Source organism: Denticeps clupeoides, chromosome 14 (genome assembly GCF_900700375.1).
Source record: "Denticeps clupeoides chromosome 14, fDenClu1.1, whole genome shotgun sequence".
NCBI lineage: Eukaryota > Metazoa > Chordata > Actinopteri > Clupeiformes > Denticipitidae > Denticeps > Denticeps clupeoides.
In genome coordinates, this window is record NC_041720.1 from 12,136,803 (window position 1) to 12,163,625 (window position 26,823).

Consider the following 26,823-nt stretch of genomic DNA (forward strand, 5'->3'; position numbering starts at 1 on the left):
GTGCACTCATCCAGCTTTTATTCATCTGTTTAAACAAAGCTGAATTTACAAAGCAGTTCTGATTAAACAAGGGAAAAAAGATGCTTGCTGGGTTCTAAATACAGAAGAATTTTAAAGCCAAGTAAAGGCAGATTATGAGGTACATTACATGAGCTAATGAATTAACAGTTAAAAACCGACACAAGACACAACAATGACAGTATGATTTCATGGAATACCCCAGGTTTATATTTGGGCTTTGTTTCGGTGAGCTCTAATGGTTAATAATCAGTTAATGAAAGAGCAGCCAGAAGATCCGTATCGGTCATTTCATCTTCAGGCCTCCGTTCTTTCTCCGTGGTGGCTCTCTCTGGACCTGCCGCGCCCGTGTGCCAAGGCCCAGTGACTGCAGTGACTCCGTTAGGAAGTGCTGGGTGGGGGAGACGCACAGCATCACCAGCAGCTTGGCGTCCCCGCCTTGAAAAGGAAATAGATAGCGTCAAGGAGGAAGTAAGGACGGCTTATTACCTTGTGTGGGAACTGTGTGTCTGTGTGTGTGTGTGTGTGTGTGTGTACCGATAGAGTCCTGCAGCAGGTGTGTGAGTTTGCTGTTGCGGTAGGGGACGTGGGGGCGCCGCTCGGCCAGGGCACCCAGCACATCAGAGAGAGCCGACAGGCTGCGGTTGATGCAGGAGCTTTCCCACAGAGCAGCGCCGGTCACTCCAGACATGCCTGCAACATGTACATTTACATTTATCAGACGCCCTTATCCAGAGCGACTTACAATCAGTAGTTACAGGGACAGTCCCCCCCCTCAGGGTTAAGTGTCTTGCTCAGGGACACAATGGTAGTAAGTGGGATTTGAACCTGGGTCTTCTGGTTCATAGGCGAGTGTGCTACCCACTAGGCTACTACCACTCTTGAGAGACAATATAGACAAATGTACAAGTCACGCCCACGACTGGTGGACGCTCCGGCCAAATGACTGGGGAGCCTGGCCACGCACTGTTGGGCTGGTGCGCCCCTCAATGGACTTTTCTTACCCTCTTGTCTAAATTGATTGTCTGATTGTGTTCACTTGTGCCTGTCTTGTGTCACTTACTTTCCTGGTTTCCTATGTAAATATATATTGTCGCTGAATTAGGCCTTACACACCTTTCCCCATTCGTCTCTTAAGAATAAAAAAAAAAAAATTCATTTAAAATAAAACCCCTGAAAAAGGCCAGCGTGCTATTATGTTCAGTAAGTGTTTAATTAAAGTAGTACATTAGGAGCTGGACTAACCCACACACTCGCTGCCAGCCAGATCCACCAGCTGCAGCTTGGTCCTGAGGGGCGCCTGGGCGATGCTGGGCCTGGGTGAGGGGCAAGGGGACTGATACGGGGAGTGGCACGGCGAGGAGGCGGGGCTGGACGGGCGGGAGGTGGCGGCTCGTCTGCAGCGGGGGCTCCACCACTCCTTCTGTGCAACGCGCTGCACGTCCTGCCTGGAGGTCTGCAGCCGGCGGGCTGTTCAGTAGCAATGTTCTAATTAATCACATGGTTATTGCTCTTCATATAATGTATTAATATAATCTAGAATATATAAAGAGAATTTTTTTTTTTTCTGTATGTCTGTGCCAGTTCCCGACTGTTCCTGGAGTCCCAGAATTGCACTGCTCTGCTCACGACTCCAGAGGCAGTAATACTAAATAATTCTCTATACATTTCTTTGAAGACAAGCCTCAAAGAAAAAAAACAAGTTGGCGTTGTCAGTCAAATCGGATGTGCATGCAGCGGGCACCCACCCAGAGCGAGGGCACTGGGGCTCCTGGAGCTGACCACGAGGGAGACCACGAGGTGGGAGCGAGACGAGTCCCGGTGCACCAGCGTGGGGCTGTGGGCCCGGAGCCTCAGCACCGCCCTGATCAGCTCCATCACCTCAGCCGGGTTCCGCACCTGCCTGCGGCGTAGAGAGGGTCATCAGGTACTCGGCACACTTGCCCCTGCACGTTCGCCCATGTCATGGAGGTGCCGAGCGCCAGGGCGGCTGACAATGTTAGAAAAGCCGTTCCATTCAGGGGGGTGTCTCTCAATGAGATGTTTTAAAACCAGCCTTGTGGAACCCCCAAACTCTGTATTATTCAGAACTAAGTGATGTAAATGCACGCACTGGAATTCTGCAGTGTTAAGAATTTAATGAATTAAGCGGAAGGTTGCGGGTTCAAATCCCGACCTGTCGAAGTGCTACTGGGGCGCCTGTCATGGCTGCCCACTGCTCACTAAGGGTGATGGTTAAAAGCAGAGGACACATTTTGTTGTGTCACCATGTGCTGTGCTGTGTATCACATTTACCTTTTGTGACAACGGTCAAAAAGATAAAATGTGTGATGAAGTCCGCAAATACCCCCACCTTCGTGATGCATTTTTGCACAGTGACAAATGCGCATGCAAAAATTCTACAAAAGTACCATAAAAGACGTGCGACGATGCATTCTGTCTATGTATTAGGGCAGTGAAGCCCAAATTGTGTGTGTGTGTGTGTGGGGGGGGGGGTCCTGTCATGTTTTAAATTATGTTAAATATAAGTTATATTATTGTGTGCAAATTTCCAAATATGGATGTCATCTTGCTCACTGGTTACTAAGTGACATGTTTGAAGCTGAGGAAAAAAAAAGTCAATCGTCCCCTAACAGCATTCATTGCTTTCAACCTATTTTTAGCCCCGCCGCAGCCACACCCTGTCTTTGCCCGTTCACCTGGGCCAACTCACTCGTGTGTGAGGGAGGGAACCTCGCTGGTGCCGGAACTGGTGGTGATCACCTCCCTCTTCACGCCGACTGCGGCCCCGTCCTTGTCTCGCGACAGCAGGTCCCACACTTCGTTGTTGTACACCTCTACCACTGACATCTCCACTGTGTGCTCCTCAGCAGGCTTCTCGGAGACCAGCCTGAAAACGGACGCGCACACACGCACCATGCTTATCTCCGCTGCTCTGCGCTCTAGGATTTATGGCAGAAATACTGCAGCACCACGCATCTGGCAGATCTCCATACCGGAACAGCTCCCTGGCTGCTTTTGGAATGATGCCCTGCTCGCTGTTGTCAACGGTTCCCGAGGCCTCGTCTGCCTGCGAGCCGATCATCGTGTGCGTCTTTCCGCTGCCCGTCTGCCCATACGCCATAATGCATACGTTGTACCTGAGCAAGGAGCACAGCACTGACTGAGTGCATTTACATTTACGGCATTTATCAGACGCCCTTATCCAGAGCGACTTACAATCAGTAGTTACAGGGACAGTCCCCCCCCTGGAGACACTCAGGGTTAAATGTCTTGCTCAGGGACACAATGGTAGTAAGTGGGACTTGAACCTGGGTCTTCTGGTTCACAGGCGAGTGTGTTACCCACTAGGCCACTACCACCCGTGTCATGGGTAACACACTCGCTGTCGGCGTGACGCTTGCATCCAACATGCACACAACTTATTTCCATTTCATATCTGACATCACTTCCGTGTTCATCTCTGTCTGTTATCTCGTCCTTGTGATAAAGAATCTCTCACCCATCCAGGAGGGAGGTGAGGAGTGGCTTCACTTCCTCAAACACCGTGCACTGGGTGTCCTCCGGCCCATGGACCCTGCCAATGGAACATTTACCGCGAATCACTGTCATTTATTGACTAGTGACAATCTGCATTGGCTGAAAAATACAATAAATGTGTCATACTCTGTACCTTTCGAATTCAAACATTTTGTTCAACGCAGGACTGCCGGTTTTGGCACAGTTCACGAGGACGGAATCCTGGAAATCCGAAATGTTGAAATTCAGACCACTGAAGCAGTATCGGGGAGTCAAATTCAGAAAAGAAAATCCACTCACGTCATTGACGGCCTGCACCACCACCTCTGCTGACCTGAGGAACAGACATAGTCACGGTCAGCAGGCTGAATTGTGTCACTTTGAGCTAAGGACACTTCTCGATCTGCCGTCCTACCCCGGTGACGCGTTCACCCCCTGGCCGCAGTCAAAAGGCAGGACAGGACGCACACGGCAGTGAACCCTTATATTTCCCCTCAGCTCCTAAATCAACGGCGTGCAGAAAATGGCAGTAAATGAGCAGTGAGATGTGGGTGATCGATTGTACCGAAACCGTATTTTTATGACACGTACAACCAGGGCGTTGTGCAGCACCCTCCTCCTCTGCCTCTCGGCGCTGCACCGCTCCTTCTCCTCCTGCAGAGTCCCCTCTAGAGCAGCTACCTTAGCCTGGAGGCCTGCGGAAGATTTGCATTTGGGTCAGGCCGTGAACTCTATGCTTAAAACTGCGCTTCAAAAGAAGAGAGAAAAAGACAGGAAAACTGGTGCTGTGCTGCGGGTGCTATTTTACCTTTTTAAAGATACTGTCAAATTAAGGTAAAAATCACCCGGTCTGTCACCTCATATCTCAGAAGTTGGAATGGCGCTACAAATACAATATTTTATCTGAACCCAAACATTTGGGCGACTTTACAGATGCTGTACCTTCATGATGTTGTTCAGATGTTCTGTCATGTTGTTGTGTTTGGAGGTTTCGTAATTCACAATCTTGCTAAAAACGGTGAAACCGCTTTCAAGAACAACTTACTCACTACAATGCAATGCCTGACAGCGGGTTTTCCCTGGATCTATTACCACTGGTTGGCCACGAGGCCGGGCAGCTTGTGACGGAACAGCCCATTAAGGGATTGGTAGGCTCAGTTAACCCTTAAGTGAATAATTCAGTGTGTTTTAGTCTACATTATACGTCCCACTGTGCATGCAGCAACCGCTTGTGGGTATTAAATGCTTTATTAATCACTGGGAGTTAACGGAACAACTGTTAATAATAATAATAAATGAGAAATGTCTTCAAACACATGCATTATGCCAATTATATTGCATTTAAGCATGTTACTGTTATTTCGGTCTAATATGAAAAGGTTGGTATTAATATTTGCTTCTATTCTTCATTGATTTTACTGCTTTATGAGAAGTACAGATCTGCTCCAATGTGTACAGCCACAACGAAACTTTAAAAGCTCCCTGGCAATCTGTCGCCGTAGCTCCTTAGGTGACGCACCAGGCCGATGACCTTGTAGCTGAGGATGCAAGGATTAACCCAGGAACACCCTGGCACTTAAATACAACCCCCAGAACAGCAGACGACAGGCGTCAGTGGGTCAATACGAATGAGAATCACAAGTACACCTAAAACATTTTAGCAACAATGTTGGTTACATTTTCATAGGTGCGGACAAATGGATCTGTAGCACATTTAACGCGCTCAGAAAGTCCTTGTTTAATTCTGGACGCTACATCCCAAGTCTGAGGGATGAACAGAAATTGGCAATACGTTAAATGCAGACGGAGAGTCTCACCCTGCACGCCATTGGTTTGACGGTCCTGGATGGCGGCACACACGGCGCCCACTTGTTCCAGCAGCTGTTTACTCTGCTCCTCCAGTTCCCTGGCAAAGCTCACATACACTGCATGCACCTCCCGCAAGCCCCGTTTAAGAACCTAAAGATATCGTACACGTTTCATTAATGAACGGAAAAAAAAGAGGTCGGATAGCATGTGAACATGCAGACTTGTACAGAAACTTGGCATGGGCACCTGCACTTCTGACAGAAGTTTGCCCAGTGCTGTCTGAGTGCTTTTTTGTACGAGGCCCTTCTGTTGGCTTCTTTTCATCTGAGACTGGCGCTCTTCGTAACGGAGTTTTCCCAGGCACTGTAGGAAAGGAAGGTTGGGAACAGGCAGTGTTGTGGTGCTGACTTTCTCAGATGAAACCCATTCAAATCAAGTCCAAGACAAAACCCTCGTCCCACAAAAGTTACAAAACTATTGCCATGTGGGGAGAAGACAATATTATTTCCTCTTAGATGCATTAATGAAGGCCTTTACTGAGCCGTTCCATACTTCATAGTTTCACAAGGCAGTCTTGCTGGTACTTTGATGGGATGCTATGCCATTTATAATAATAATTTGTAATAATGCATTGCTTTATATTGTGGGGAAGTGTCTGACTGGGTGCCCATCTAGTGGAGTGTATGCAAGATCTTATTTTGGGTAAATATGTATCTTAAGAAACAGATGGATTGTTATACTTGTAATCTGGATTAAAAAAACAATGTTAATCCTAATGGGGGATGAAGATTACTTCACAATACATGGATTCTATATTTCTGTACATTTTCTCCTCAAGCAGAGCTCTCCACTAAGGGTTGCTGGCTTTAACACTGTAAATACCTGTATTTTTTTTTAAAAATACTAAAATAACTTACACGTAACAAACAGCATTTATAGACGTTCAAATCTGAAAAACATCTGCCATTCTAAATCTCACGAAACCACGACAAATTGAGGTTAAACGTTAATCACGTCACATGTCGCCAAACACAATCAGAAATGTTTCATTAAAAATGAAATCAACCATCAATACACGGTTTAAACCGCCATCCATGCGATATCGTCCCCTCAATGGCGCACTGACACGAAGGCGACGTGCGGAGCCATGACGTCACGGAACAGGACCCGGCCCGATCGACCAATCACGTACCTCGGCGAGCCTGAGATGAAGCAGCGCGTTCTCGGTCTCCAGCTCCAGGATGCGCTCGTCCTTGCTCTGCGCACAACAATACACTTTAAAGTCGAACTATCTACTCCGAATCGAGCAGCCCTCGGGTCGTTCGGGCGACTCACGCGAAGCTTGTGCTCCAGCAGGTGGACCTGGTGGGCAAATATCTGGTCCCGGTTGATGAAAAGCGGCATTTCGGCGCGGGGAAGCGGCGGAGCGACGTCTGGCTGGCGCGACCGGACAACCTGTGAACTCCAAGCTACTTTGGCGACGTCGCTAATCCGCTTACGAAAGCCGGTCAAATAAAACGCATCCTCCAGCAGGCCGGTTACTGAGGTCATTTATTCCACGTACAGCAACAATGAGATTCTGATCAAAATACGTCTCTTAAATAAGACGAAGCGGTCGCGATTACATTTATTTAATGTCCATACAAAACGCCTTTATTCTAAGACTTGGCATATAATCCACGGACGGGAATCAGTGAATTTAATGTCACGTTAGTTTACAGTAGTCGTGTTTATTCAAATTGGCATTATACCCTGTTAAACACTGCGCGTTTAGTCGTGTAATACGTCAGGCCTAAAGAATGTGATATTAATAGACCGAGTGTGCTTTTAGTGTAAATAATTAACATCATTTTACATGCTTGATGTTTTTTTTATTTTTATCCCCCAGCGTGCGACGGAGGTGGTTTTGTCTCCCTCTTGTGTGAAAAGTGAGAATCACACATTTGAGACTTTATGATACTTTATTATATCACCAATTTCCATTACACTGAACCATCTGAACCCTTTTCTGATCATTATAGCTGATAACTAGTTACACAGTACATTCATCTTATATACACTACAGGAAGCATGCGGTACAGGCTTAACTAGCCTCTTGGCACTTCTGCATACATTACATTTCTTGCATAATTTCACGTCTTATCTATTTTTCCCTTCTTCCCATTACTGAGATGAATTAAGTTCTTTAAGAATTGTTTATAATGATAATCGAATGAACAAATTAAGCCTATCACTGTTTCTTGACGTTCTATGGCACTTATAGTGATGCATATGAAAAGGAGGAATGTCTGAAGGCTTTTACTCGTGCTAGGATCTGTAGAGCAGGCGTAATCACTCCCAACGGCCGCAGTAGGGTAAAACCTGGTGAGAGAAGCTGAAGGAAAAGTAATAATATTTGGTCAAATCTCCTTCAGCAGATGCCTTCAGCCCTCGAGTCACAGCAGCCTGAGAACATGGCTTCAGTCCCTCTCCACACACATGGCAATGCCCATGCCACCACCAATGCACAGAGAGGCCACGCCTCTGTGCCCTCCAGTCCTCTGGAGTGCATGCAGCAGGGTCACCAGCACACGGCAGCCAGACATGCCCAGAGGGTGACCTAGAGAGATGGCCCCACCACTCACGTTCACCTACACACAAAAGAACAAGGTGTGTGTGTGTGTGTGTGTGTGTGTGTGTGTGTGTGTGTATATATATATATACACACACACACACACACACACTCAATATAATTCAGAACAATTGCAAAGGTCTCCATTGGTACATGTCTCATGCTGAAGCAAAACAGGTAAACTGGAAAATGATATCAGGGGGAGCATGACTTTTGTCTGCCTGCTAAATATCACTGTGTAATTGCATTGTTTGTAATTGTCTTATCCAAGTTCCCGTTAGTATTAACATAATAAAAGCTAAGAATAGCCTAATGGACCAATGAGCAAAGAATTCAGCTCTCAAAATTAATGAGCCTATGATTTCATCTGCCAAGACACAGAAGCTGCAAAAATGGAGTGAAATCACTGAATGACCTTGTCTTGATTGAGTCCAAGCTCCTTCACCACAGCAACAGACTGTGCGGCAAATGCTTCATTGATCTCGAAAAGATCCACCTCCTGCAGCTGCCACCCCGCCTTCTCCACCTGGGGATATGGGACATAGAGCCATTTCCCCGGCTCAGATTATGGTGGCTAATAGCATGTGTTGGAATATTAGTAGATTATGCAGGGTTATTAACTCTTTATGCACCGCTGATCTACATCACAAGGTTATGGGAAGTGCAAGCTTTGCCACTGACCGCCTTCCTAATTGATGGGATTGGCCCTGTGCCCATGACGGATGGGTCCAGGCCAGCCTGAGCCCAGGAGGTGATTCGTGCCAACGTTTTCAGGCCTCGCTTCTGAGCTTCTGACTGGCTCATGAGTACAACTGCTGCAGCGCCGTCGTTTATTCCTTTGGAAAGAGTTTCACAGAGTCAGTCACAATTAAATGCACAATAAATCTTGTAACCACCTTTTCTGAGAGAAACCGACCACCATGTCAATGCATAGTGCTTGTGTTAATCTAGTGGATCCTAAGGTGTGTGGAGCAGGCTGCAGGGTGGTGTGAAAATAAAATCATGAAATAAAATCATTTTATGCATTTTTTTTTGTTTTTTACATTTTTATAAATGTTTTATGATTTTCAGGAATTTCTGCAGCAAAACACCAAACACAAGCTGACAAGTTTCTTGTGTCTCGTTGTCAAGATCCTGGGCCACCTAATATTTCTAATTACATACTCAACATACAGTCAATGCAATTTGTTAACTGTTGTGCATAATTGGTGCAGATTTTAATGTCTCTAGTGTTCTGCCGTAAATCTCACCAGAGGCGTTGCCTGCAGTGACCGTCCCCGAGCCGTCCTTCATGAAGCACGGTCTCAGTTTAGACATTGCGTCCATGTTACTGCCATGTCTGGGAAATTCATCCACTTTCACCTCCACTGGGCCTGAGGACAACATTTAAGTGTAAACACAGGATCTAGAAATTTACAAACCCGAAATAGGCGGTAAAAATATGCAACTGCAAAAAAAAAAAAAAAACGTCCAGCCTCAGGATGGCCTTTATTGAACTACTTGCCTTTCCTGGAGGGGACAGTAATTGGCACAATCTCCCGGTCAAAATATCCCGCTTTCTGAGCAGCCTCAGTCCTGTTCTGCGATGACACAGAAAACTGGTCTTGCACCTCCCGGCTTACTGCCCACTGCCTGGCCACGTTTTCCGCTGGGACGAGTTAATAGTGATGAAAATCCCCCAAAATGCACAGAGATACATGACTGTATATAAGCGATGCTCCATCTGAGACACATCATTTTAACAGTACCTGTAATGCCCATATGATACCTGTGGAAGGCATCGGTGAGCCCGTCTGCGATGATGGAATCTTGGAGAGGTGCGTCTCCCATCTTTACCCCTGCACGCATGTGAACTGTATGAGGGGCCTGGGAGAAAGATGCCACAGTTGCATTGCGTTATTGTGCAGCAGTCAAAACGATTAAGTCAACTGGTACTAAATGTGTAAAAAAATATCAAAACAGCAATATGTCGTGATATTTTACATGGTGATATTTGATCAATACATGAAATATAAATATTTTTTATGCAAATTTATGTTGAGCTATGTTGTTTTGGCTGAATTATTAATGTAGTGTGATCCACACAGATTGTACACGGCATCTTCTATATCAGCTTTGTTTTTTTTTACATTTTCAGTAAACTGTAGAATATCGCAATATGTACAGAATCACAATATATCATGATATAATCTTATCGTGACCCAATAATCATGAAATGTATCACATAATGAGATCCTTGCCAATTTACACTCCTAATCGGTACCATTCAACAACACTCTGTGTCTTTAGTGTAGTCTTAATATAGTTGCATTTTTCGTTTTAACTGATGTGTGTGTGGAACATTGCAATTACAGGTTTGAATGTAACTGTTTTTGGACATTTTGTCCTTTGGATCCAGAGCAACCTACCTGACTCATGCTTTCCATGCCCCCTGCAACCACCACAGTGGACTCGCCCACTAGGATGGACTGTGCCCCCAGGCAAATGGCTTTCAGCCCTGACCCACACACCATCTGGCAACTCCAGGCTGGCACCGAATAAGGGATACCTGCCCCAACGCTGGCCTGCCGTGCTGGATTCTGACCCTGACCTGTTGATCAGGGAGAGATACGTGCTCCGGTGTTAGAATATGTTCTCATTGATCTTCCTTTTGAGAAAAAAAAATGTGTATTAACAAATTGTGCACCTGCAGTCAGCACATGGCCCATAATAACCTCTGAAACCTCTTCTGGTTTTACATTTACCCTGTTCAGAACTTCCTTAATAACTGAAGAGGTCAGGTCTTCTAGAGGTAAGGTTGCAAACGCACCATTAAAAGCACCTAAAATGTATAAAACATGAAAAAACACCATTAGTCTGATAAAACCTATATATTTTGTGTGCTTGACAGTAGGATCAGAATCACATTTATCAACAAAAAATAGAATAAAATCATAACATAAATCATAACATAAACATTAATTCGACAATGTACAAAATATGATTTAAATGAAAAGTAAAATATTGCGTAAAATATCCTGGCGTCAAGCCTGCGAACGTTAGCTATGAACCTCGGCCAATCAGGAAAGCCCCGGATCATGGCGCTACAGTGAACTGGCCAATCAGCAGCCTCCAAAAAACGGCGCAGAACACCGGGCGGCCAATCATTTGCTCGAAAAGTCTCCAGCGTGCGGACAGTCTAGAAAAGCCTCTGTAAACATATCCTGTGAACGCGTCCACGTATACAAACCACATGTTATTCTTGGTTTATTATTATTATTATTTTGTCTTAAACTTTTTTCCACTCAAAATTAATTGGCAAAAACGAAAACATGTTTAAAACAGCGTGCCTTCACGCGGAAAGTGCAATATTTACCTATGGGGCTCCTCGCAGCGGAAACGATAGCAACAGCCTCGCGATTCATGTCTGCACGGCCGGACAGCACAACACCCTCCAGCGACGACGTCGACCCCGTTTATCCGCGAAGGTCCCAGCGCGGTGCGGCTCCTGCGCTACTCCATTCATTTGATTAGGACAGTCAAGAGGAGGGGCGCAGGGCGACCGACGTTGAAGCGACTGCGGCCTTGAGCGCCACCCAACGGCTTGGAGGACGAGGACACCAACTACAGACGCTTCTGTACACGCACTGGAGCAGTCAGGCAGTGGTCACAAGTATGATCAAACCTACGTAATAATAAACCCATCGATATATAAATGTTTGTGTAATAAAAAGTTTGGCACAGTCAGAATCTCCTTAACAGTGGTCAGACAGATGTGACGAGGTAGCTTAACATGAGATCCAGGCAAAAAAAATCCCTCTTTGCCTTGGTGTGATTGGCTGAGTATCGGAAGAAATGAACAAAAAAAGGCACACAATGTACTATTAAAATTATTTATTGATATTTGGTCAGTACATGAAAATGAAGTCGGAGTAACAGGAATTCAACAGTATCTCTTGGAAGGGGAAGATGTGGGGAAAAAAAAAAAAAAAAAAAAACCACACAAGTCAAACCAAAAATTCTGAAGGGGAATATTAAAAAAATGGCTTCGCTAACGCAGTCGAAACTTGAGGTGGCCATTTAGCCTTACGTGCTTTATGCTGAATAATCCTGTTTTTAGTAATAGAAGGTGGAAGTGTATAAAACCAATGGTGATCAACATATAAAAAAAGGCTAGTTTTAAAATCACAAAAAAAAAAAAAAAAAAAAAAAAAAAGACCTAGCATTCAGCGTTTTCTATCAACATAATTTTCCTTCCAGAACTCAAACAAACAAAACAAAAACAAAAAAAAGACCTGATGTATGTTGACAGCAACTGTAGCCACGGAGACGGTGTTAATCTTTTCTTACGAGTATACAAAAAGAATCATGACAATTTAACAATGTTACAAAACAGACCCTGTGGAAGAGTTAGTGGTCATGGTGGCGTTAGCGGTCACCGTGGCAGACACTGCTGCGGAGTCCAGGCCGTTCTGAGCGCCCTGCCGCGGCCCTGAAGTCCTGTTGCCCTTGGTGACGGCAGGAACATCGTGGGAGTCGGCGTTGGAGTCTGTGTCGTTCGAATGCTGGGTGGCAGACGTCTCGCTGCCCGTGGGAGAGTCCACGCTCTCGTACCCAGTGCTCAGTTGGGTCCCGTACCTGTCCCCACACCCCTGGCTCACCCCTTCCTCTGAGTGATTGGACAATTTAGACCCGTCCCCCTGAGCAGGACTGGAGGCAGATGGCGATGGAGGGAAGTCTTCCTCTACACTGCTACCTTCCCCATACAGGCCTGGTCCAGAAGCTCCTCCTCTCTGTGAGCCCATCCCACTGGAAGGCCCATTGGACACCCTCCCGCAATCTCCGGTGGTGGCGCTGGTGCAAGGGGCCGCCTCAGTCTGGTTGGAGGGCTCTGAGGTGGGTGGAGAAGAGGAGGAAGTCCTGCTGGGCCCAGCGCCACTGGCAGTAGCCTGAGTCTGCTGGGAGAGCTGCTGCCTGGTCTCCTTCAACTGCTGCTGGAGCACCATGATGGTGCTCTGCATGCCCTCCACCTCCTCATCCAACTGAATGATAAAATCATTCAGTTCTGATCGAATGAAGAAAGAAAAAAATAAATAATAATAATAATAATAATTAGGCTACACTGCACGCCAAAATTTGCATCATAAATGAGCTCACTTAAAAAGTCAGACTCACCGTCCTGGCTGCTCTTCAGCTCCTCGCTGTACTTCTTCTGCAGGGCGAGCTCAGCCTCCAGCTGAGCGATGCGGCCCTGGGACAGCTGCCTGCCCAACTCCTGGTTCTCCTGGATCAGCATGCGACACTTAGCCATCAGCTTCTTACCCGTCTGGCTGCAAAGGACAAACGCCTGACATCACACGGTGAACTCACAACAACCAGGCAACGCTTGCAGCCTCACCGCTTACATACCAATCTACAGACAGCGCTCAATTTCGCACTTCGGCTGCCCTTCTCAAAACACACGTACACACACAAGTACAAAAACAATAACCAACCTTCTCCCTAGTCATGAATTTCCGAAATGTGGAAAATGTTAATACGCCGCCTGGTAAAGTCTGCAACACTGCTGCAATCTAGCATTCTGTGATGGATATATTATAAACCAGAATCATTGGCTTAAATAACCACAATTACAACTAGCGATTACATAGAAAGAGAATCATAAAGACAAAAAACCTCCATTACTTGTGCCATGCTCATAAAAACCACCATTGCCAGTCAAAAAACGCATTTCTTACATATCACAGCCTTGCAATATCGTATATACATAAACACGTTGTGCTACAGTGAACTAACAATTCTTCATTCGGAATATGAGCAGCTGAATATTAACCACGAAGCTTTTTGTAAACTTCAAAAGAACTGTCCTTCAATATCTGGAGCACCACAAGTTGAGAAGCACGTTGCTGAATTCAAATGTAGCGAATCACACATTCAGTGGCAAACCCAACATTCATGAAGGCCCCCCACACCATGGAATTAAAGTCTTTAAACTGAACACCGTTCTGATACAGTGATGTACAGACATGCAAGTGAGTCTGAGATCTGACAAGGTCCAACACTCCCTGAGCACATTCACAGCAGTAAACAGATCATAGCTTTTCATGACCCCCCCCCCGCCCCATTCAACAGTGTGTGCTCTGTTATATGAACTTCTGATTAAACAACTATAGCTGAGAATTAAACCGAAATCACACCGAAACAATTTCGAGGCAGTTTTGTGAACAGGACCAGAACAGGATTGCAGTAAAATTGCATACGCCAGTTACATCCTGTTCTCCACATTTAATCAATGACAGATGGCACCACCTACAAAGTGATTAGTGAAAGTGATCTTTAAATGCTTAACTATGTGCAGTACGGGTGCAGTTGTTGCTATTCCTTTCACAAAAATCCTTCCAACCAAAGGGACCTTTCTACTTGCATTTTAAAATGGATTACAAAGCTCTGAGTCTTTAACTCAACCCAAGACAGTAATCAATATTTATATTATGCCACCAGAAGATTTTGATCGTCCTGATGTGCATTTAAAATGTATGGAGCCACCACGGTGGATCAAACATGCACTTGTGATTATAAGGTTTGAAACAATCAGGTTATTTTACTGACAAATGTCATTAGACCCCAATGGCATTTAGCAGAAAAACAGACCGACCGAAACAAACCCAATTATTTTAACAATCTCTATATTAAATAAAAAGAAAACAGCTTAAAATGTCACTGTGGATAAATCAGAAAAGTTAAATCGAAACCAAAATGTTTTTAAACACACAGCAGTTATCAGAACAATTTCACAGATTAAGACATTTTTCACTTCGACATATTTGCATTGACATGATATCAGAAAAGCTCTTTGCACACACAGCATGGTACACAAGCTAAAATGACTAAAAAACAAAAACAAAAAAACCCTGAAACACTTCTTAAAAAAAAAAAAAAAAAGTTAAGAAATCATTGTCAGTCCCCACTGCTGCAAGTGCAAATGTGCTTCTGTAAAGAAAAACACAAAAAGAAAAATGCAAAAGAATAACCAACATAAACAACAAACAAAAAAAGGGAATGAAATTACACACTACCATGTGTGAAGCCCGTGCTCATTTGCGTTAAAAAGTCTTTGGTCGCCAGACGTCCTGGCTCCTCCCCGAGTGTCTTACATCGTTTACAGAGGCTCCTCCTCCAATGCTTAAACACATTCCTAGGAAACTCCTCCCCTCAGCCCACAGTCTCGTTATGTTATTAAGCGCGCTTCCCCGAGTTTCGCGACAGTCTATGCGCCCCTCTCCCGCAAAAGAGAATTATATGAACTTCTAGAGTCTTTTCCAACAGTTTAAAGAGTCTCAGGATGCCTAGGTGGAAGGGTCACACTCCAACATTACCCATTTTACAACAGTCTTTTTGTTGTGTCAAATGTTCAATTGGTGAATTTGTTTTCTCTTTTTAACTAGCAGTTCATGCTGCCTCTGCCAAGTCTCTCATTGGCCGCCACCTCAGCGATTTAAAACCAACAGGGTCTATACAGGGTCTTAGGGGGGGAGGCTGGAAGAACATGAGTGGGGAAGGGGGCCCAGTTTTCCGACGCGACCGCCTCTTCAGGGAAAGATCCCGAGCTCCTGCAGGCCTCTGCACCACTGAGGAGGGGCAGGGGTTGTGGACGGAGGCAGGGAGGTGGGTTGTGGGCAGCTGAAAACAGAAGTGTCACCTGACCAAAAAACGGTTTTTTTTTTTCCTCCAGTTTCTACGCTTTTTTTTTTTCTTCCTTTTTTTTTAATGTTACTGTATGCGCTTTAGCAGGACAGTACAGAGAAAATGTCTTTGTGATTTTAAGTCTGAGTCTCATGGTGATTTTTTTTTTTTAAAGCATGTCTCAGCCTTCACCCACCATTGACTGCACTCCTGCAGAAGGGAAGGTGGGGGGTGAGTCAGGAAAAGTCTTGACCGGTTTTTTGAGGGGGTTGTTATTTTGGTTGTGTTTACCTATCAGGTGTAAATTTCCAGGCACTCAGTTCATTTTGGGCCTGCTCCAGTTTGTCTTTAGTCTGTTCCAGTTCGGCCTTCATTTTGAGGAAAAGCAAGTTGATGGCAGGGTCGACCATGGACGATCTCAGCTGGGCCGCGCTGGGCTGCTGCACTTGCTTCAGGTACTGGATCTGCGTCTGCAGGTTCACGAAGAAAATCAGTTAGTTAAAAAATGCACATCGAACCATGTTACATTTTTATGTAATTTCACATACCTACCTTTAGCTATTTGTATAGCTATCTATTCAATATTTAATATTCAGCATTTGTTGCATGCATTAGCACTACAGTACTGTAGTCAGAAAATAAAGAGAACCATGAAGTTCTTTCAACAACGCTTTTTGACTAGGTTTAGGCTTAATCCGTATGTGAAACTGACCACTTGTGACTACTGTTCATCAGATTAATTTGACATTTCTCCAGTGTATTAAGATATAATATATTCATTTATAAACAAAAAAACATGGTATAAGAGTTATATAACGAACCGCTTTTCACAAGCTAATTCATTCAGATAAAAAAAAAAAAAAAAGCATTTCTTCAAATTCAAGTTTTTTTTTTTGTAAAAGTGTTAAAATGCTTGTAATCCAAAAATGTATATCATGATTCCGTGATGGGATACAGCAGCATTAAGAAAACATTTGATACTTAGATTATAATACCGTTATGAAAAAAATCTATTAGCTCAAACAGACAGAGAAAAACAATGTCTAAACAAGATGAGGTATTATCCATAATAAGTAAAAACATAAAACTTAATTTAATATTAATATACTAGCAAGTTGAACCACTATCTTTTCATGAATCTTGCTGTAAAAATAATTTGAGGGAACTCCCAAGAGGAGAGGTACGGAGTACAATGGCATCGTTTGCGTTCTTTCTTGCATTGTCTGCGTATTCTCTAACACTTGGATGCATTCCTGTCGATGGTGATGCCTCTAGATGTGGCCCTAATCCAGTTGAACATCATGCAGCTACTTTCAAAACCAGGGTGTCATGTGCAGAGGGGAAAAAATGTCCTCATCTACTGATCCATCCAAGTCAACCATTCCAGATTAATCCATCTGTCAGTAGCGTAAATTTAAATTATTTATGCTCTCCATCCACCAGATGCTGGGTAGAGATCATTTCATGACTTGGTCATCTGTCCAAGGCCGAATGTTGATTAGTATTGTTCCACTGCATATTAAGTGTCTTAAATTTAAGATTCTGATTCTCAACAATGTCCTAATCCGCATCAGTTCATCAAGTGTGCTCCACCAAAAAATATATATCGTAACATCTCCTACATGGAGAGAATTGGGTGAATTCATGTAGTCCGCATCAGATGAACTGAAGATGATCTGATCTGAGGTCTGACCAATTCTTCACAGCAGTCCTCTTTGGGGAAAATTCTCAGTGGCCACGACTGTTCAAAGCAGCAGGTATGAGCCACGGTTCTGGCAGCCGTCTTCTGGTATTATTCTGGTTCTCCTTGTGGCAGAGGCCACTATGCAATGTCCCCCCTCCATCTGAGTGCTGGCCCTCTTCCACTGGTCTTCAGATAAACCACTTACAAATGGACCATCAGTGTGCCACAATTACAAATTCCTATAATGGATCCATTATAAGTACTACACTAAAAAAGGAGGAAGAAGCACTGTTCTACCCCTGCTATTAGTACTGATGTCTGCTATCAAAGATTCAAGAAATGGACACAAATAATATTGTCTATGTTGGAAATTAATAAATGATATCCCGACAAAAATCACTTACAGTGCACTCCTGCATTTCCTGTTCCTTGGTGGCGAGCCTCATGACGAGAATGTTCTCTCGGCGAGCAGACTCCTGCTGCTGCTGCTTCAACTTCTCCTCAGACTCCTTCAGGCCGGTCACGTCGTTCGCTGCACACAATAACAAAAAATACGTAAACAAGCGATCGCTGCGGTTCAACTTCTAATGGATCAATCTGTCGAATCGACGCACACTCACAGTTCAAATCGGCGTATTTTGTCTCAAGCATCTGGACGTAGGCTTCGTGCTGTTTCCACCTAAAGGCAAAGCCATATTGCGTCAACGAGTGGCCATAATCTGGACATCACGAAAAGCAGACAAGGGCAGGGACAAAATGACAACTCGCGCTAGATTACCTGGAACATAATTCCTCCCTGGTGAGGGTCTTCAGATCGGACTCGTTCAGGCGAACCTAGAAGAGGGAAAGGTGTCAGATGAAAGCCCGTTAACTGAGAACCTGTTGGCTTAAGACACGTCCGCGACCACCCAGGCCTGCGTTCTCACCTTTTTGGGGAGAGGTTCCTCGTTGGTCATTCTGATGTCTGGAAGAAGAAGAAGAGGAAGAAAAACTCGCAGTTAGATTTTAATGGCCATCCGCGAACGAATTTCTAACACAAAGACGACGACGTCTAGTAAAAGGTCGCATGGACCTTTTTCGACTAAACTGCTAGTCGCAGGCATCGCGACAGCCCATAAGGCCGCGGGGTAAAAAGAGCGCCAAAAAAAATGCACGTTCCCCCGGAATGGCCCAGGCGGCGGCCAGCGTCGATGCTCCACGCCGTCCAATATTCACGCAAATGTCACGGATCGGCCGCAGACGCGGAGCCTGGCTTACCACGGCGTGGCACGCGTGGACGAGTCACGACACAACGCCGCATCTGTTTACCACGCGGCGCGGTTAAAGCGCAACGCAAACGTCACAAAGCGGCAACAGCATCGAATTTGTGCCGCACTGAACAAAGTTCAGTGGATTTTTTTTTGTCGTGCACTACGCCTTAATGGGTTCGCCCGTACGTTCAATCCGCTAGCAGCGATGCTACAAGCGGAGAAAAAAATGGCTGCTGCACAGCATCTTACACCAGTCCCTCGTGGACGGAATATACGAAATAAAAGCTTCGTCTACTCGGACAGAAACGCGTTTATACCTAAAAAAGCGAAGCCGCTCGAGGCAAACGGGGCTCGGTCACCCCCCGGTTAGTCGCGTTTTCTGATTCTTTGTGTCACAAAATGGCGGAGAAGGAAGAGACTCCGACCACCGAGCAGAAGAGTCCGATCGCGCTCACCTTATCAGGCAGCCGACGTGGGAAGAGAGCCGTGACTGAACAACTGACGGTATATCGAGATATCACTTTTCTTTTCCCGCCGTTGTTGTTGTTGTTGTATTTTTTGTAAACCTCGCCGCGCTCCGCCTCAACTACCGCCTGGCAGCCATCACCCGCGGGAGCCACACGATCCGCCGCAAAGCGTCAACCGCTCAGCTCGCGCTAAAGGGGCGGGGCGGGGCCATGCGGAGCGGACGGGGCGGGGCATGTGTAATCGGCGACGACGCCGGCGACGTGTTCAGGGTGACACTTTTTTCCCTCTAACGCGGTGTCACTGTTTTTTCTTTTTAGGAAAAAAGGCATTTTATTCCTTAAAAATAGGTAAAACTGAAGAAAATTCTAGTTGAATTCTGCTTCATAAAAGTTTTTTTAAAGCACAGAGCGAAAACGTCACCCTAGTCGTTTTCACGCTACGCACACTATTACATCACAGCAACATTTAGCAGCCTGGTATAGAAGACACACTCCATCTTTCACAGATTTAGCACTGTGCTAGGAGAAGGCCGAGGAAAACCAAAATGGGGCGGTCGAAACCATTTGTTCCATCCGGCAGGGGAACGCCAAAATGTCAGTCTTGTGTAAATATACTTGGAACTTAAGATTTAAATCGAATTCAATAACTACGTTAACAGTTGTATTTCACGGGGAACACAATATGAACGACTGCTTTCGAAACAAGTCTCAGTGCAGGTTCTTGCGCAGTTCACCGCGCGACTCCGGTGGTACGTTCCGCTCCGGCCGTGGAGGAAATTTCAAGGTTAGGCTCTGCGCGGTTGCAGCGCTGCTCCGTGTGAGTTTCCGTGCGGGTCGAGGGCGACTGGCATGAGCATGCTGAACAGAGTCGGTGGCGTTCGCAGGTAACACCGAGCACATTGCTCGCTAGCTCCGCATTTCACGTCTTTGCCGCGTTTTATGCGCGTACGTGTCATTTTTGGGATTGTGCTGAATTGGCCGGTATGTAATGTCGGCTAACGCGCTAAAGTTGGTCCCTTTCCCAGCTGAGTTGACACCTCACCCACCTGCGTGCAACTCGCTCCCGTCTAATCCTGAATAAAAAAACCCAGCAGCGTGCAGTTATGTCTAATTTACGGTCTTTAAATTCTCAACGTGCCCCATTCAAGTCCAATGCTAACGTTGAGTTAGAAATATGCATACAAGTTATTTTAAAATATTATGTAATGACACTCAGCTTGAGTACAATATCATCTTAGTTGTAACATTTTTGTATATTGTGACTAGTTTCCATATCTGAATGTAGTGTTTTTTTTTTTTTTATTATTTAGAAATCTGACAGATTAATAGTTGTGGGCCAACACAATCACACAAGCTGAATCAAAGTCCTCCTTCATGCACCAGAATACTTTTGATTATTTGGAGTGATAGTTTTTTTGTGGCATTTATCAGACAGGGACAGTCCCCCTTGGAGACACTCGGGGTTAAGTGTCTTGCTCAGGGACACAATGGTAAGTGGGGTTCAAACCTGTGACTGGTCTTCTGGTTCAGAGGTGGGTGTCTTACCCACTAGGCACATCGTTTGAACGCACTGGCAAAAGCATTAGATTAATGAGGTTGAAACCTGTCCTGTACAATTCCAGCAGATCTTGCAATTCACATAGAATCGAAAACTTGAATGTAGCGACATTTCAGTGTGAAGCCCTGTACTTTCTGTAATGCGTGCAGGTTCGCTGCCACCTTGAGACCAGCCTTGGGCGCAGTAGCTGTGAGGCAGAAGCATTCGCTGCCTGATCTTACGTACGACTATGGTGCTCTCGAACCTCACATCAATGCTGAAATCATGCAGCTGCACCACAGCAAGCATCATGCAACCTACGTCAACAACCTGAACGTTGCTGAGGAGAAATACAAAGAGGCTGTTGTCAAGGGTAAGTGAACGCTCCTCTTCACCTCACCGGACCCGGTATAAATCATGTAAAAGGATTTATCCTCTGAATACACGGTTCCTTTTTTGAATGATGTAGTTCAACATTGGTCTATTTAAAGCTCTGTTCTTTTTTATTTATTTATTTATCTATTTATTTGTTATCCCATCCCACATTGACATTTATATGTATGTCCCCTGTGGCAGAGTGAGTCCCCATACCCACGCTTAGTGTCCTGGGATAGAGGCTCTCAGTTCAGGATTCAGCAGTCATTGATTGTGTGAAGTGTGTGTGTTGCAGGTGATGTTACCTCCCAGATTGCACTTCAATCAGCACTGAAATTCAATGGTGGTGGGCACATCAATCATACTATCTTCTGGACCAACCTGTCTCCAAATGGTGGTGGGGAGCCACAAGGTAAATAGTGCTGCACGAAGTAAAGGCGAACTATTAATACGGTTCCTACAAGGATGTGTGGGTCAGAAATAATATGAATGACTGCTTAAGTCAGGGAAACTTAAATATTACTGCATTTTCTTTCCACATGCAGGTGATTCTGCAAGATTAAAATGATTTTATTAATAGTTGTAGACATTCCATTTCTTGACATCAATGTGATGAATTATACTGCAAATGTTAAAAAAAAAAAGATATTAGTAGTACATTTTCTGATCATTTAGTTAGTTTTAGTAACGCAAGTTGTTGCCATGTCTTTTTACCAGTTTATGTATGCATATATTATGTATGCATAATTCCTTGAGCCTTTTTTTGGTAAAGTCTTGCATTTTATGTCCAGCTAATGTACCAGCTTGTGTTAGTGGCTGACTCGTGGAATGCCATCAGGCCAGACAAAAAAATGCATCTACCTCAGGGTCCAATTTTTTACGTGTATTTCAGGCGAGTTAATGGAGGCCATCAAACGTGACTTTGGCACTTTTGAAAAGTTCAAAGAGAGGATGTCTGCTGCCACAGTAGCTGTGCAAGGTTCTGGCTGGGGCTGGCTGGGCTTTGAGAAGGACAGTGGAAGGCTGAGAATAGCTGCCTGCGCCAATCAGGACCCTTTGCAAGGCACTACTGGTATGTGTCTCTGAACTTTGGAACTCGATCACAGTAGACAAAGCGGTTCACTGCTGGTAGTCTGGAAATGATTGTTTTGCATGTTTATTTAGTCTACATTGTCTCATTTTTTTAAACTCTTTAGGTCTTATACCCTTGCTTGGGATTGACGTCTGGGAGCATGCATATTATCTTCAGTACAAGAATGTTCGGCCTGACTATGTGAAAGCAATATGGAATGTGGTCAACTGGGAGAATGTGAGCGACCGTTTCCAAACGGCCAAAAAATAGACGTTGTTGTCCAGCTGTTCAAACAAACAATATTCCACCATGAAATATCAGACCACCACCTCCACTCCATTGTGTTGTAACTTCTAGCTTTTTACAGAGGAATGGCATTAGATAGAAAAGTCTTTGGCTTAAAGTCACGTCACGATGGAGTCAGTGATCTAGAACGTTTACTGTCTAAATGTATTTAAATAAAATCTATTTGAACCACCATGTACCTTCTTTTTTAGTAAATGTCTATTATATTGAAGGTTGAGCCCTATGGATTCTGCCACAGTAATTAGTATTTTATTACTTAAGCACGTAAAAGCATGGTTTTGGCAAGATGCCTTGCATAGACAAGGCATATGTTTAAAGGATTTCACCATATTTATGCCAAGGGTTCCTCTTCTCGAAGATACAAGCAACTAGCAAGTTGCCCTTTATTTTTTGTATTTGTTTATTTCTGAAAAATCCTGAAGATGTACTTCATGTCATACACACTGAAAAAAGGAGTGCCTTTATTAAGTTCAATGAACCATGTGGATTTGACACCATAAATAACAGACAATGTCCATTATTCAATTAAGTAATATCTCATATCTAGTATAGTGTTTTATTATTGTCATTATTATTAATCCACACTGTAAAACCATCAACTAACACACCAGAGATGCAGTTGTGAGATGGGAGAAAGTTGTAGAAAGTCGGCCATCACTGCAGCTCTCCACCAGTCAGGGCTTTATGGCAGAGTGGCCCAATGGAAGTCTATCCTCAGTGCAAGACACGTGAAAGCCTGCATGAAGTTTGCTAAAAAAAAAACACCCGAAGGAGTCAAAGATGGTTAGAAATAAGATTCTCTGGTCTGATGAGAACAAGATAGAACTTTTTGGCCTTAATTTTAAGCGGTATGTGTGGAGAAAACCCGGCACTGCTCATCAACTGTCCAATACAGTCCCAAGCATGGTGGTTACAGCATCATGACTTTTCTTGAATGGCCCAGCAAGAGTGTAAGAATAGACATCACGGGAGCCTGCTTTTGCCTTGCATAACAGATGTCTGCAGGGGGAGGTGTGACATTCCTGTGTCGACGGTTGTGGGTGAAGATTCGACACCCCGGTTTTTACATGCCTTTTGTCCGACGTCAACGTGTGAAGTATCAGCCGTCAGGACCGCCCACCCTCTTTGTCTTCCCCAAATGGGAGGCATCGGGGGCGTGACATCAGAAACAACAGGTTCTGATTGGCCAGTGACAACTTCCTGTAGGCCAGTGACAACTTCCTGTAGGCCAGGGGTATAAAAGTCTGCTCACATGTGGAAAAAGGGACCTCTGAGCTTCTTGCTCAGGGGGTTTCCCTCGGAAGCCGGAAGGCTTCTGAGACTTTATCTCCCCCTCTCTTTCTCTTCTCCCTCTTTACTCTTTCTTCTCATGTTTATTTTCTCTGCAACCTTGGTACCTTTTTACATTCAATATTCACATGTAACTACAATAATTATTTACCGGTGTTAATAAATTAGAAACTGTTCATTTTTAACCTCTATTGTGCCATGCCTCTTTCTGCCAGGTAACATCAAATTGGAGTGGTTGAATACAGTGCTTTGTGTGAAGGGAGAAAGAGTTTTTTCTACACACTCTATTTTCTTCTCCCACACCACATGGTCTTCATTGGTTTGGTTTTTACAAGAGCCCTGAATTAAAACCCAGTTGAGCATCTCTGGAGAGACCTAGAAATGTCTGTCCACCAACGTTTACCATCCAACCTGCCAGAACCGGAGAGGATCCCCAAAACTTTTCTTGTGTGAACAACTTTCCCAAAAAGACTCAAAATTACTAAATACTGAGCAAAGGGTCTTAATACTTAGGACCATTTTTTCTTTGTTTTTCTTTGTTAATACATCTGCAAAAATGTCAACAATTCATGTCAGTATGGGGTGCAGTGTACATTAATGAGGAAAAAATGAACTTGAATCAAATGGCTGCAATATAAAAAAAGTGAAAAATTTAAGGGGGTCTGAATACTTTCTGTACCCACTGTACTTAGAAAACCTGCTGTTATTTATATTCCAATGAGTTGTGTAATTTGTGGAAACACTAACAAATAAATAATTTATTCTATTCTTTTTTAATTCTATTTTATTGAGAGATGGTCCATTATTAAAACATTTCTGAACCTCATGCGACACTGAAGAAAGTGGTCCTCACAGAAATCTCAGCTGTGGAGCTTTTTACCAGTGGCCTAGACTGAGTTTAACTCCAAGGCTTTCATTATGGAATCAGTCTAATTATTAACATACACTCTAAAAAAAAGGCGTGAACCTATTTCTTTTTTCCTAATTATGTAGACGCAGGCTGTGGTTTTCTGGCTTTACTTTGTGATTGATTTTTTCTTTTTACTGGGGAAATCAGAAACACATATGTAGAAGCATGACCCATGTGGGAGTGATTAGGTAATTTTATTTAATTTCAGAAGGAAGGGAACCGCCTCACTCGTGTTGTGGTAGAGGGCCTGGGAGCAGCCTATGAAAGCTGAGGTCACCAAGGGACGTTTGTTAGGGCCTGGAAAGGGTGACAGCAGCACAGATGACGTCAGCACATCTGTACATTGGACAGAGTGCATGTGCTTAGATCGCCCGCTGAGCCCACAAATTCGTTGTGAAATGTATTTTCTCCACTAGAGGAAGCTGTTTACCAACTGAAGCCCGACTGAAACCCAAGGCGGACGTTCGAGTGCAACATGAGTTGGGCGCAGTTCTGTTGTGATCCTCTTGGGTGATGTGGTGATGACATGGAACACTGTGTCGTGAGTGCTGCCAGGCTGATGTAGATCTGCTGGGAAAGAAAAAAAAAAAAAAACTTAATCTACCACTCCTACTCTCACGTAATGTTCAAGTCACCTATTCTAATTTTGTGCATTAAGAAATCTTAAGGAAAGCCTGATTCCTAATTTGAGTGGCATTTAATGAGCATCTGCATTCGTCATATTTTATTAGACCCTTAAGAATATCACCAAACCTTTGGCTTAGAAATGAAGACCCGATCAACCACTAAGTTTTTTCTCTCTCAAGGCTTTTGAAATCCCCTGGAACGTCTTCATTCAGCCAAATATTAACTGCGCGATAACAACTGTAAATCCTCCCCATCAGAAGATCTCCTCGCTCTGTGAGGTTTAACATAAGGAACAGCATTTGACAGAATTTGCCATGGGGGTGCAGGTTTTTTTGGCCTAGCTTCTCTGAGGCAATAATAAAGGTGCAAAGAGCCATAGGAAGAGCCTCAAAAACCTGACCTCGATACATTAGGTTCCCTATTCTTGGTTAAAAAAGATTTGAAGTGGTTGGTATGTTACTATAGTGATGGAACGCTGTCAGTGGATGACATGGTTTATATTCCCTCCTCGGAATAGTTATTTTTTTAACGTATGAAGTGTTTTTAATTTTTTTTTTCCATATTTGTTTTCAAATAAAATTTTCAGGCCAAAATCAAACCCACGTTTTTCTATAGATAATGTAGCATACTTTTTGTCATTTGCCTCCCTTCTATTTCCATAAAGGCTGTATAAGGACGCTGGCAATCCTCTATGTAAGCATCTTGTTTTTTATTATTTTTTTTTTACAAAATTTCTTGTTTGTTCATTCTCATATTTATGGCTGTTTGCAAAAGCTTGTACTGGTGCTAAAGCCACCACCAGATCCTATAGCCTTGCATTTCGTGCCCAAGCACAGAACCACGAGTGAAGAGAAGGACACTTACAAGAGTCAAAGGGACAAAACTAGAGATACGAAACTACAAAACAACATGATTTCAGATTGAGATGATTTTCCAACAGATCTGAAATATGTTGAAAGCATCTCATGAAGCTGCTTATGGTAATGACAATAGTCCAAACACGCTTTTATGTTTTCTTCTGTTAAAAACTAATTCAGATATGTTTCATGCTTCGAATAAACCTCCATGGAGTAGGTGTGTCCAAACATTCAGCTGTATTACATCCAAGACCGAATCTGCAGGTTGCATTTTGAAACAGTGTGAAACAGTGAGAGACATTAGTACTGTAAATTTGGTTACATAAAAAACGCGGTAGTTTTCCACCAGTTTGAAATGGCCTCTCAGTGTGGACTGCTTCTTTTCCTGTTAAAGTCAGAGAGGGCCAGAAATCGTTTCCTACCACCGCAACTCATAAAGAAGAGCGGGACTTGCAGCTTGAATGCTGTTCCTCGAACCCTTGGAAAGGATTTTGGAAAATGCCGGTATCCAGACACCACGGCCCACCCTCCTAATCCTTTTCACCGAGACACCAAAGTCTGTCTCTGCCTCCTCCTGTTTCAAGCGCACATCTGTTCTTGCGTACTGGGTTCTGCACCACCGTTTTACTGTTACAACATTTATTTCTCGAATGCGCAAGACTAAACACCGCAACTTAACAGGAAAAACTCTTTCATTACAGTGCAAAGAAAAGGGTAGACTCCTACTCCATGTAGGATGTGGTGGATGTTTAATTATGTCTTATTGGACAACTTTATCATAACTCATTGGCTTAGTGTTGCAAAAATGCAAAAGGTTATGTTGCCTCAC

General features: G+C 44.1%; 4 protein-coding genes across 5 annotated transcripts; 1 reads left to right on the forward strand and 3 right to left on the reverse strand.

Annotated features, from left to right (window-relative positions):
- Nucleotide 1: 1 nt before the first annotated feature.
- kif25 (kinesin family member 25) lies at nt 2–6,944 on the reverse strand. 2 transcript variants are annotated; one of them, XM_028953593.1, is made up of 15 exons: nt 6,682–6,944; nt 6,539–6,604; nt 5,593–5,709; nt 5,355–5,496; nt 4,129–4,232; nt 3,953–4,038; nt 3,838–3,871; nt 3,692–3,759; nt 3,521–3,595; nt 3,015–3,158; nt 2,732–2,908; nt 1,767–1,921; nt 1,264–1,488; nt 556–711; nt 2–456 (listed from the first exon to the last, which is right to left on the reverse strand). In XM_028953593.1, exons 1-15 carry the CDS (start codon nt 6,895–6,897, stop codon nt 305–307), a joined length of 1,917 nt encoding a protein of 638 aa, XP_028809426.1. In that variant the 5' UTR covers nt 6,898–6,944; the 3' UTR covers nt 2–304. The 2 variants fall into 2 exon arrangements, with proteins under 2 accessions (XP_028809426.1, XP_028809427.1); XM_028953594.1 differs by lacking the exons at nt 6,539–6,604; nt 6,682–6,944 and adding an exon at nt 6,264–6,532.
- A 344-nt stretch (nt 6,945–7,288) lies between these two features.
- Nucleotides 7,289–11,487, reverse strand: acat2 (acetyl-CoA acetyltransferase 2). Its single transcript, XM_028953595.1, has 9 exons — nt 11,313–11,487; nt 10,644–10,778; nt 10,366–10,547; nt 9,706–9,823; nt 9,462–9,605; nt 9,208–9,330; nt 8,639–8,793; nt 8,373–8,483; nt 7,289–7,976 (listed from the first exon to the last, which is right to left on the reverse strand). Exons 1-9 carry the CDS (start codon nt 11,359–11,361, stop codon nt 7,806–7,808), a joined length of 1,188 nt encoding a protein of 395 aa, XP_028809428.1. The 5' UTR covers nt 11,362–11,487; the 3' UTR covers nt 7,289–7,805.
- Nucleotides 11,488–12,134: 647 nt separating this feature from the next.
- wtap (WT1 associated protein) lies at nt 12,135–19,210 on the reverse strand. Its single transcript, XM_028953655.1, has 8 exons — nt 19,009–19,210; nt 18,230–18,267; nt 18,082–18,137; nt 17,924–17,982; nt 17,708–17,835; nt 15,911–16,089; nt 13,112–13,266; nt 12,135–13,001 (listed from the first exon to the last, which is right to left on the reverse strand). Exons 2-8 carry the CDS (start codon nt 18,257–18,259, stop codon nt 12,322–12,324), a joined length of 1,287 nt encoding a protein of 428 aa, XP_028809488.1. The 5' UTR covers nt 18,260–18,267; nt 19,009–19,210; the 3' UTR covers nt 12,135–12,321.
- A 543-nt stretch (nt 19,211–19,753) lies between these two features.
- On the forward strand, nt 19,754–22,482 carry sod2 (superoxide dismutase 2, mitochondrial). The gene is made up of 5 exons (XM_029002618.1): nt 19,754–19,904; nt 20,728–20,930; nt 21,228–21,344; nt 21,825–22,004; nt 22,129–22,482. Exons 1-5 carry the CDS (start codon nt 19,870–19,872, stop codon nt 22,272–22,274), a joined length of 681 nt encoding a protein of 226 aa, XP_028858451.1. The 5' UTR covers nt 19,754–19,869; the 3' UTR covers nt 22,275–22,482.
- Nucleotides 22,483–26,823: the final 4,341 nt, after the last annotated feature.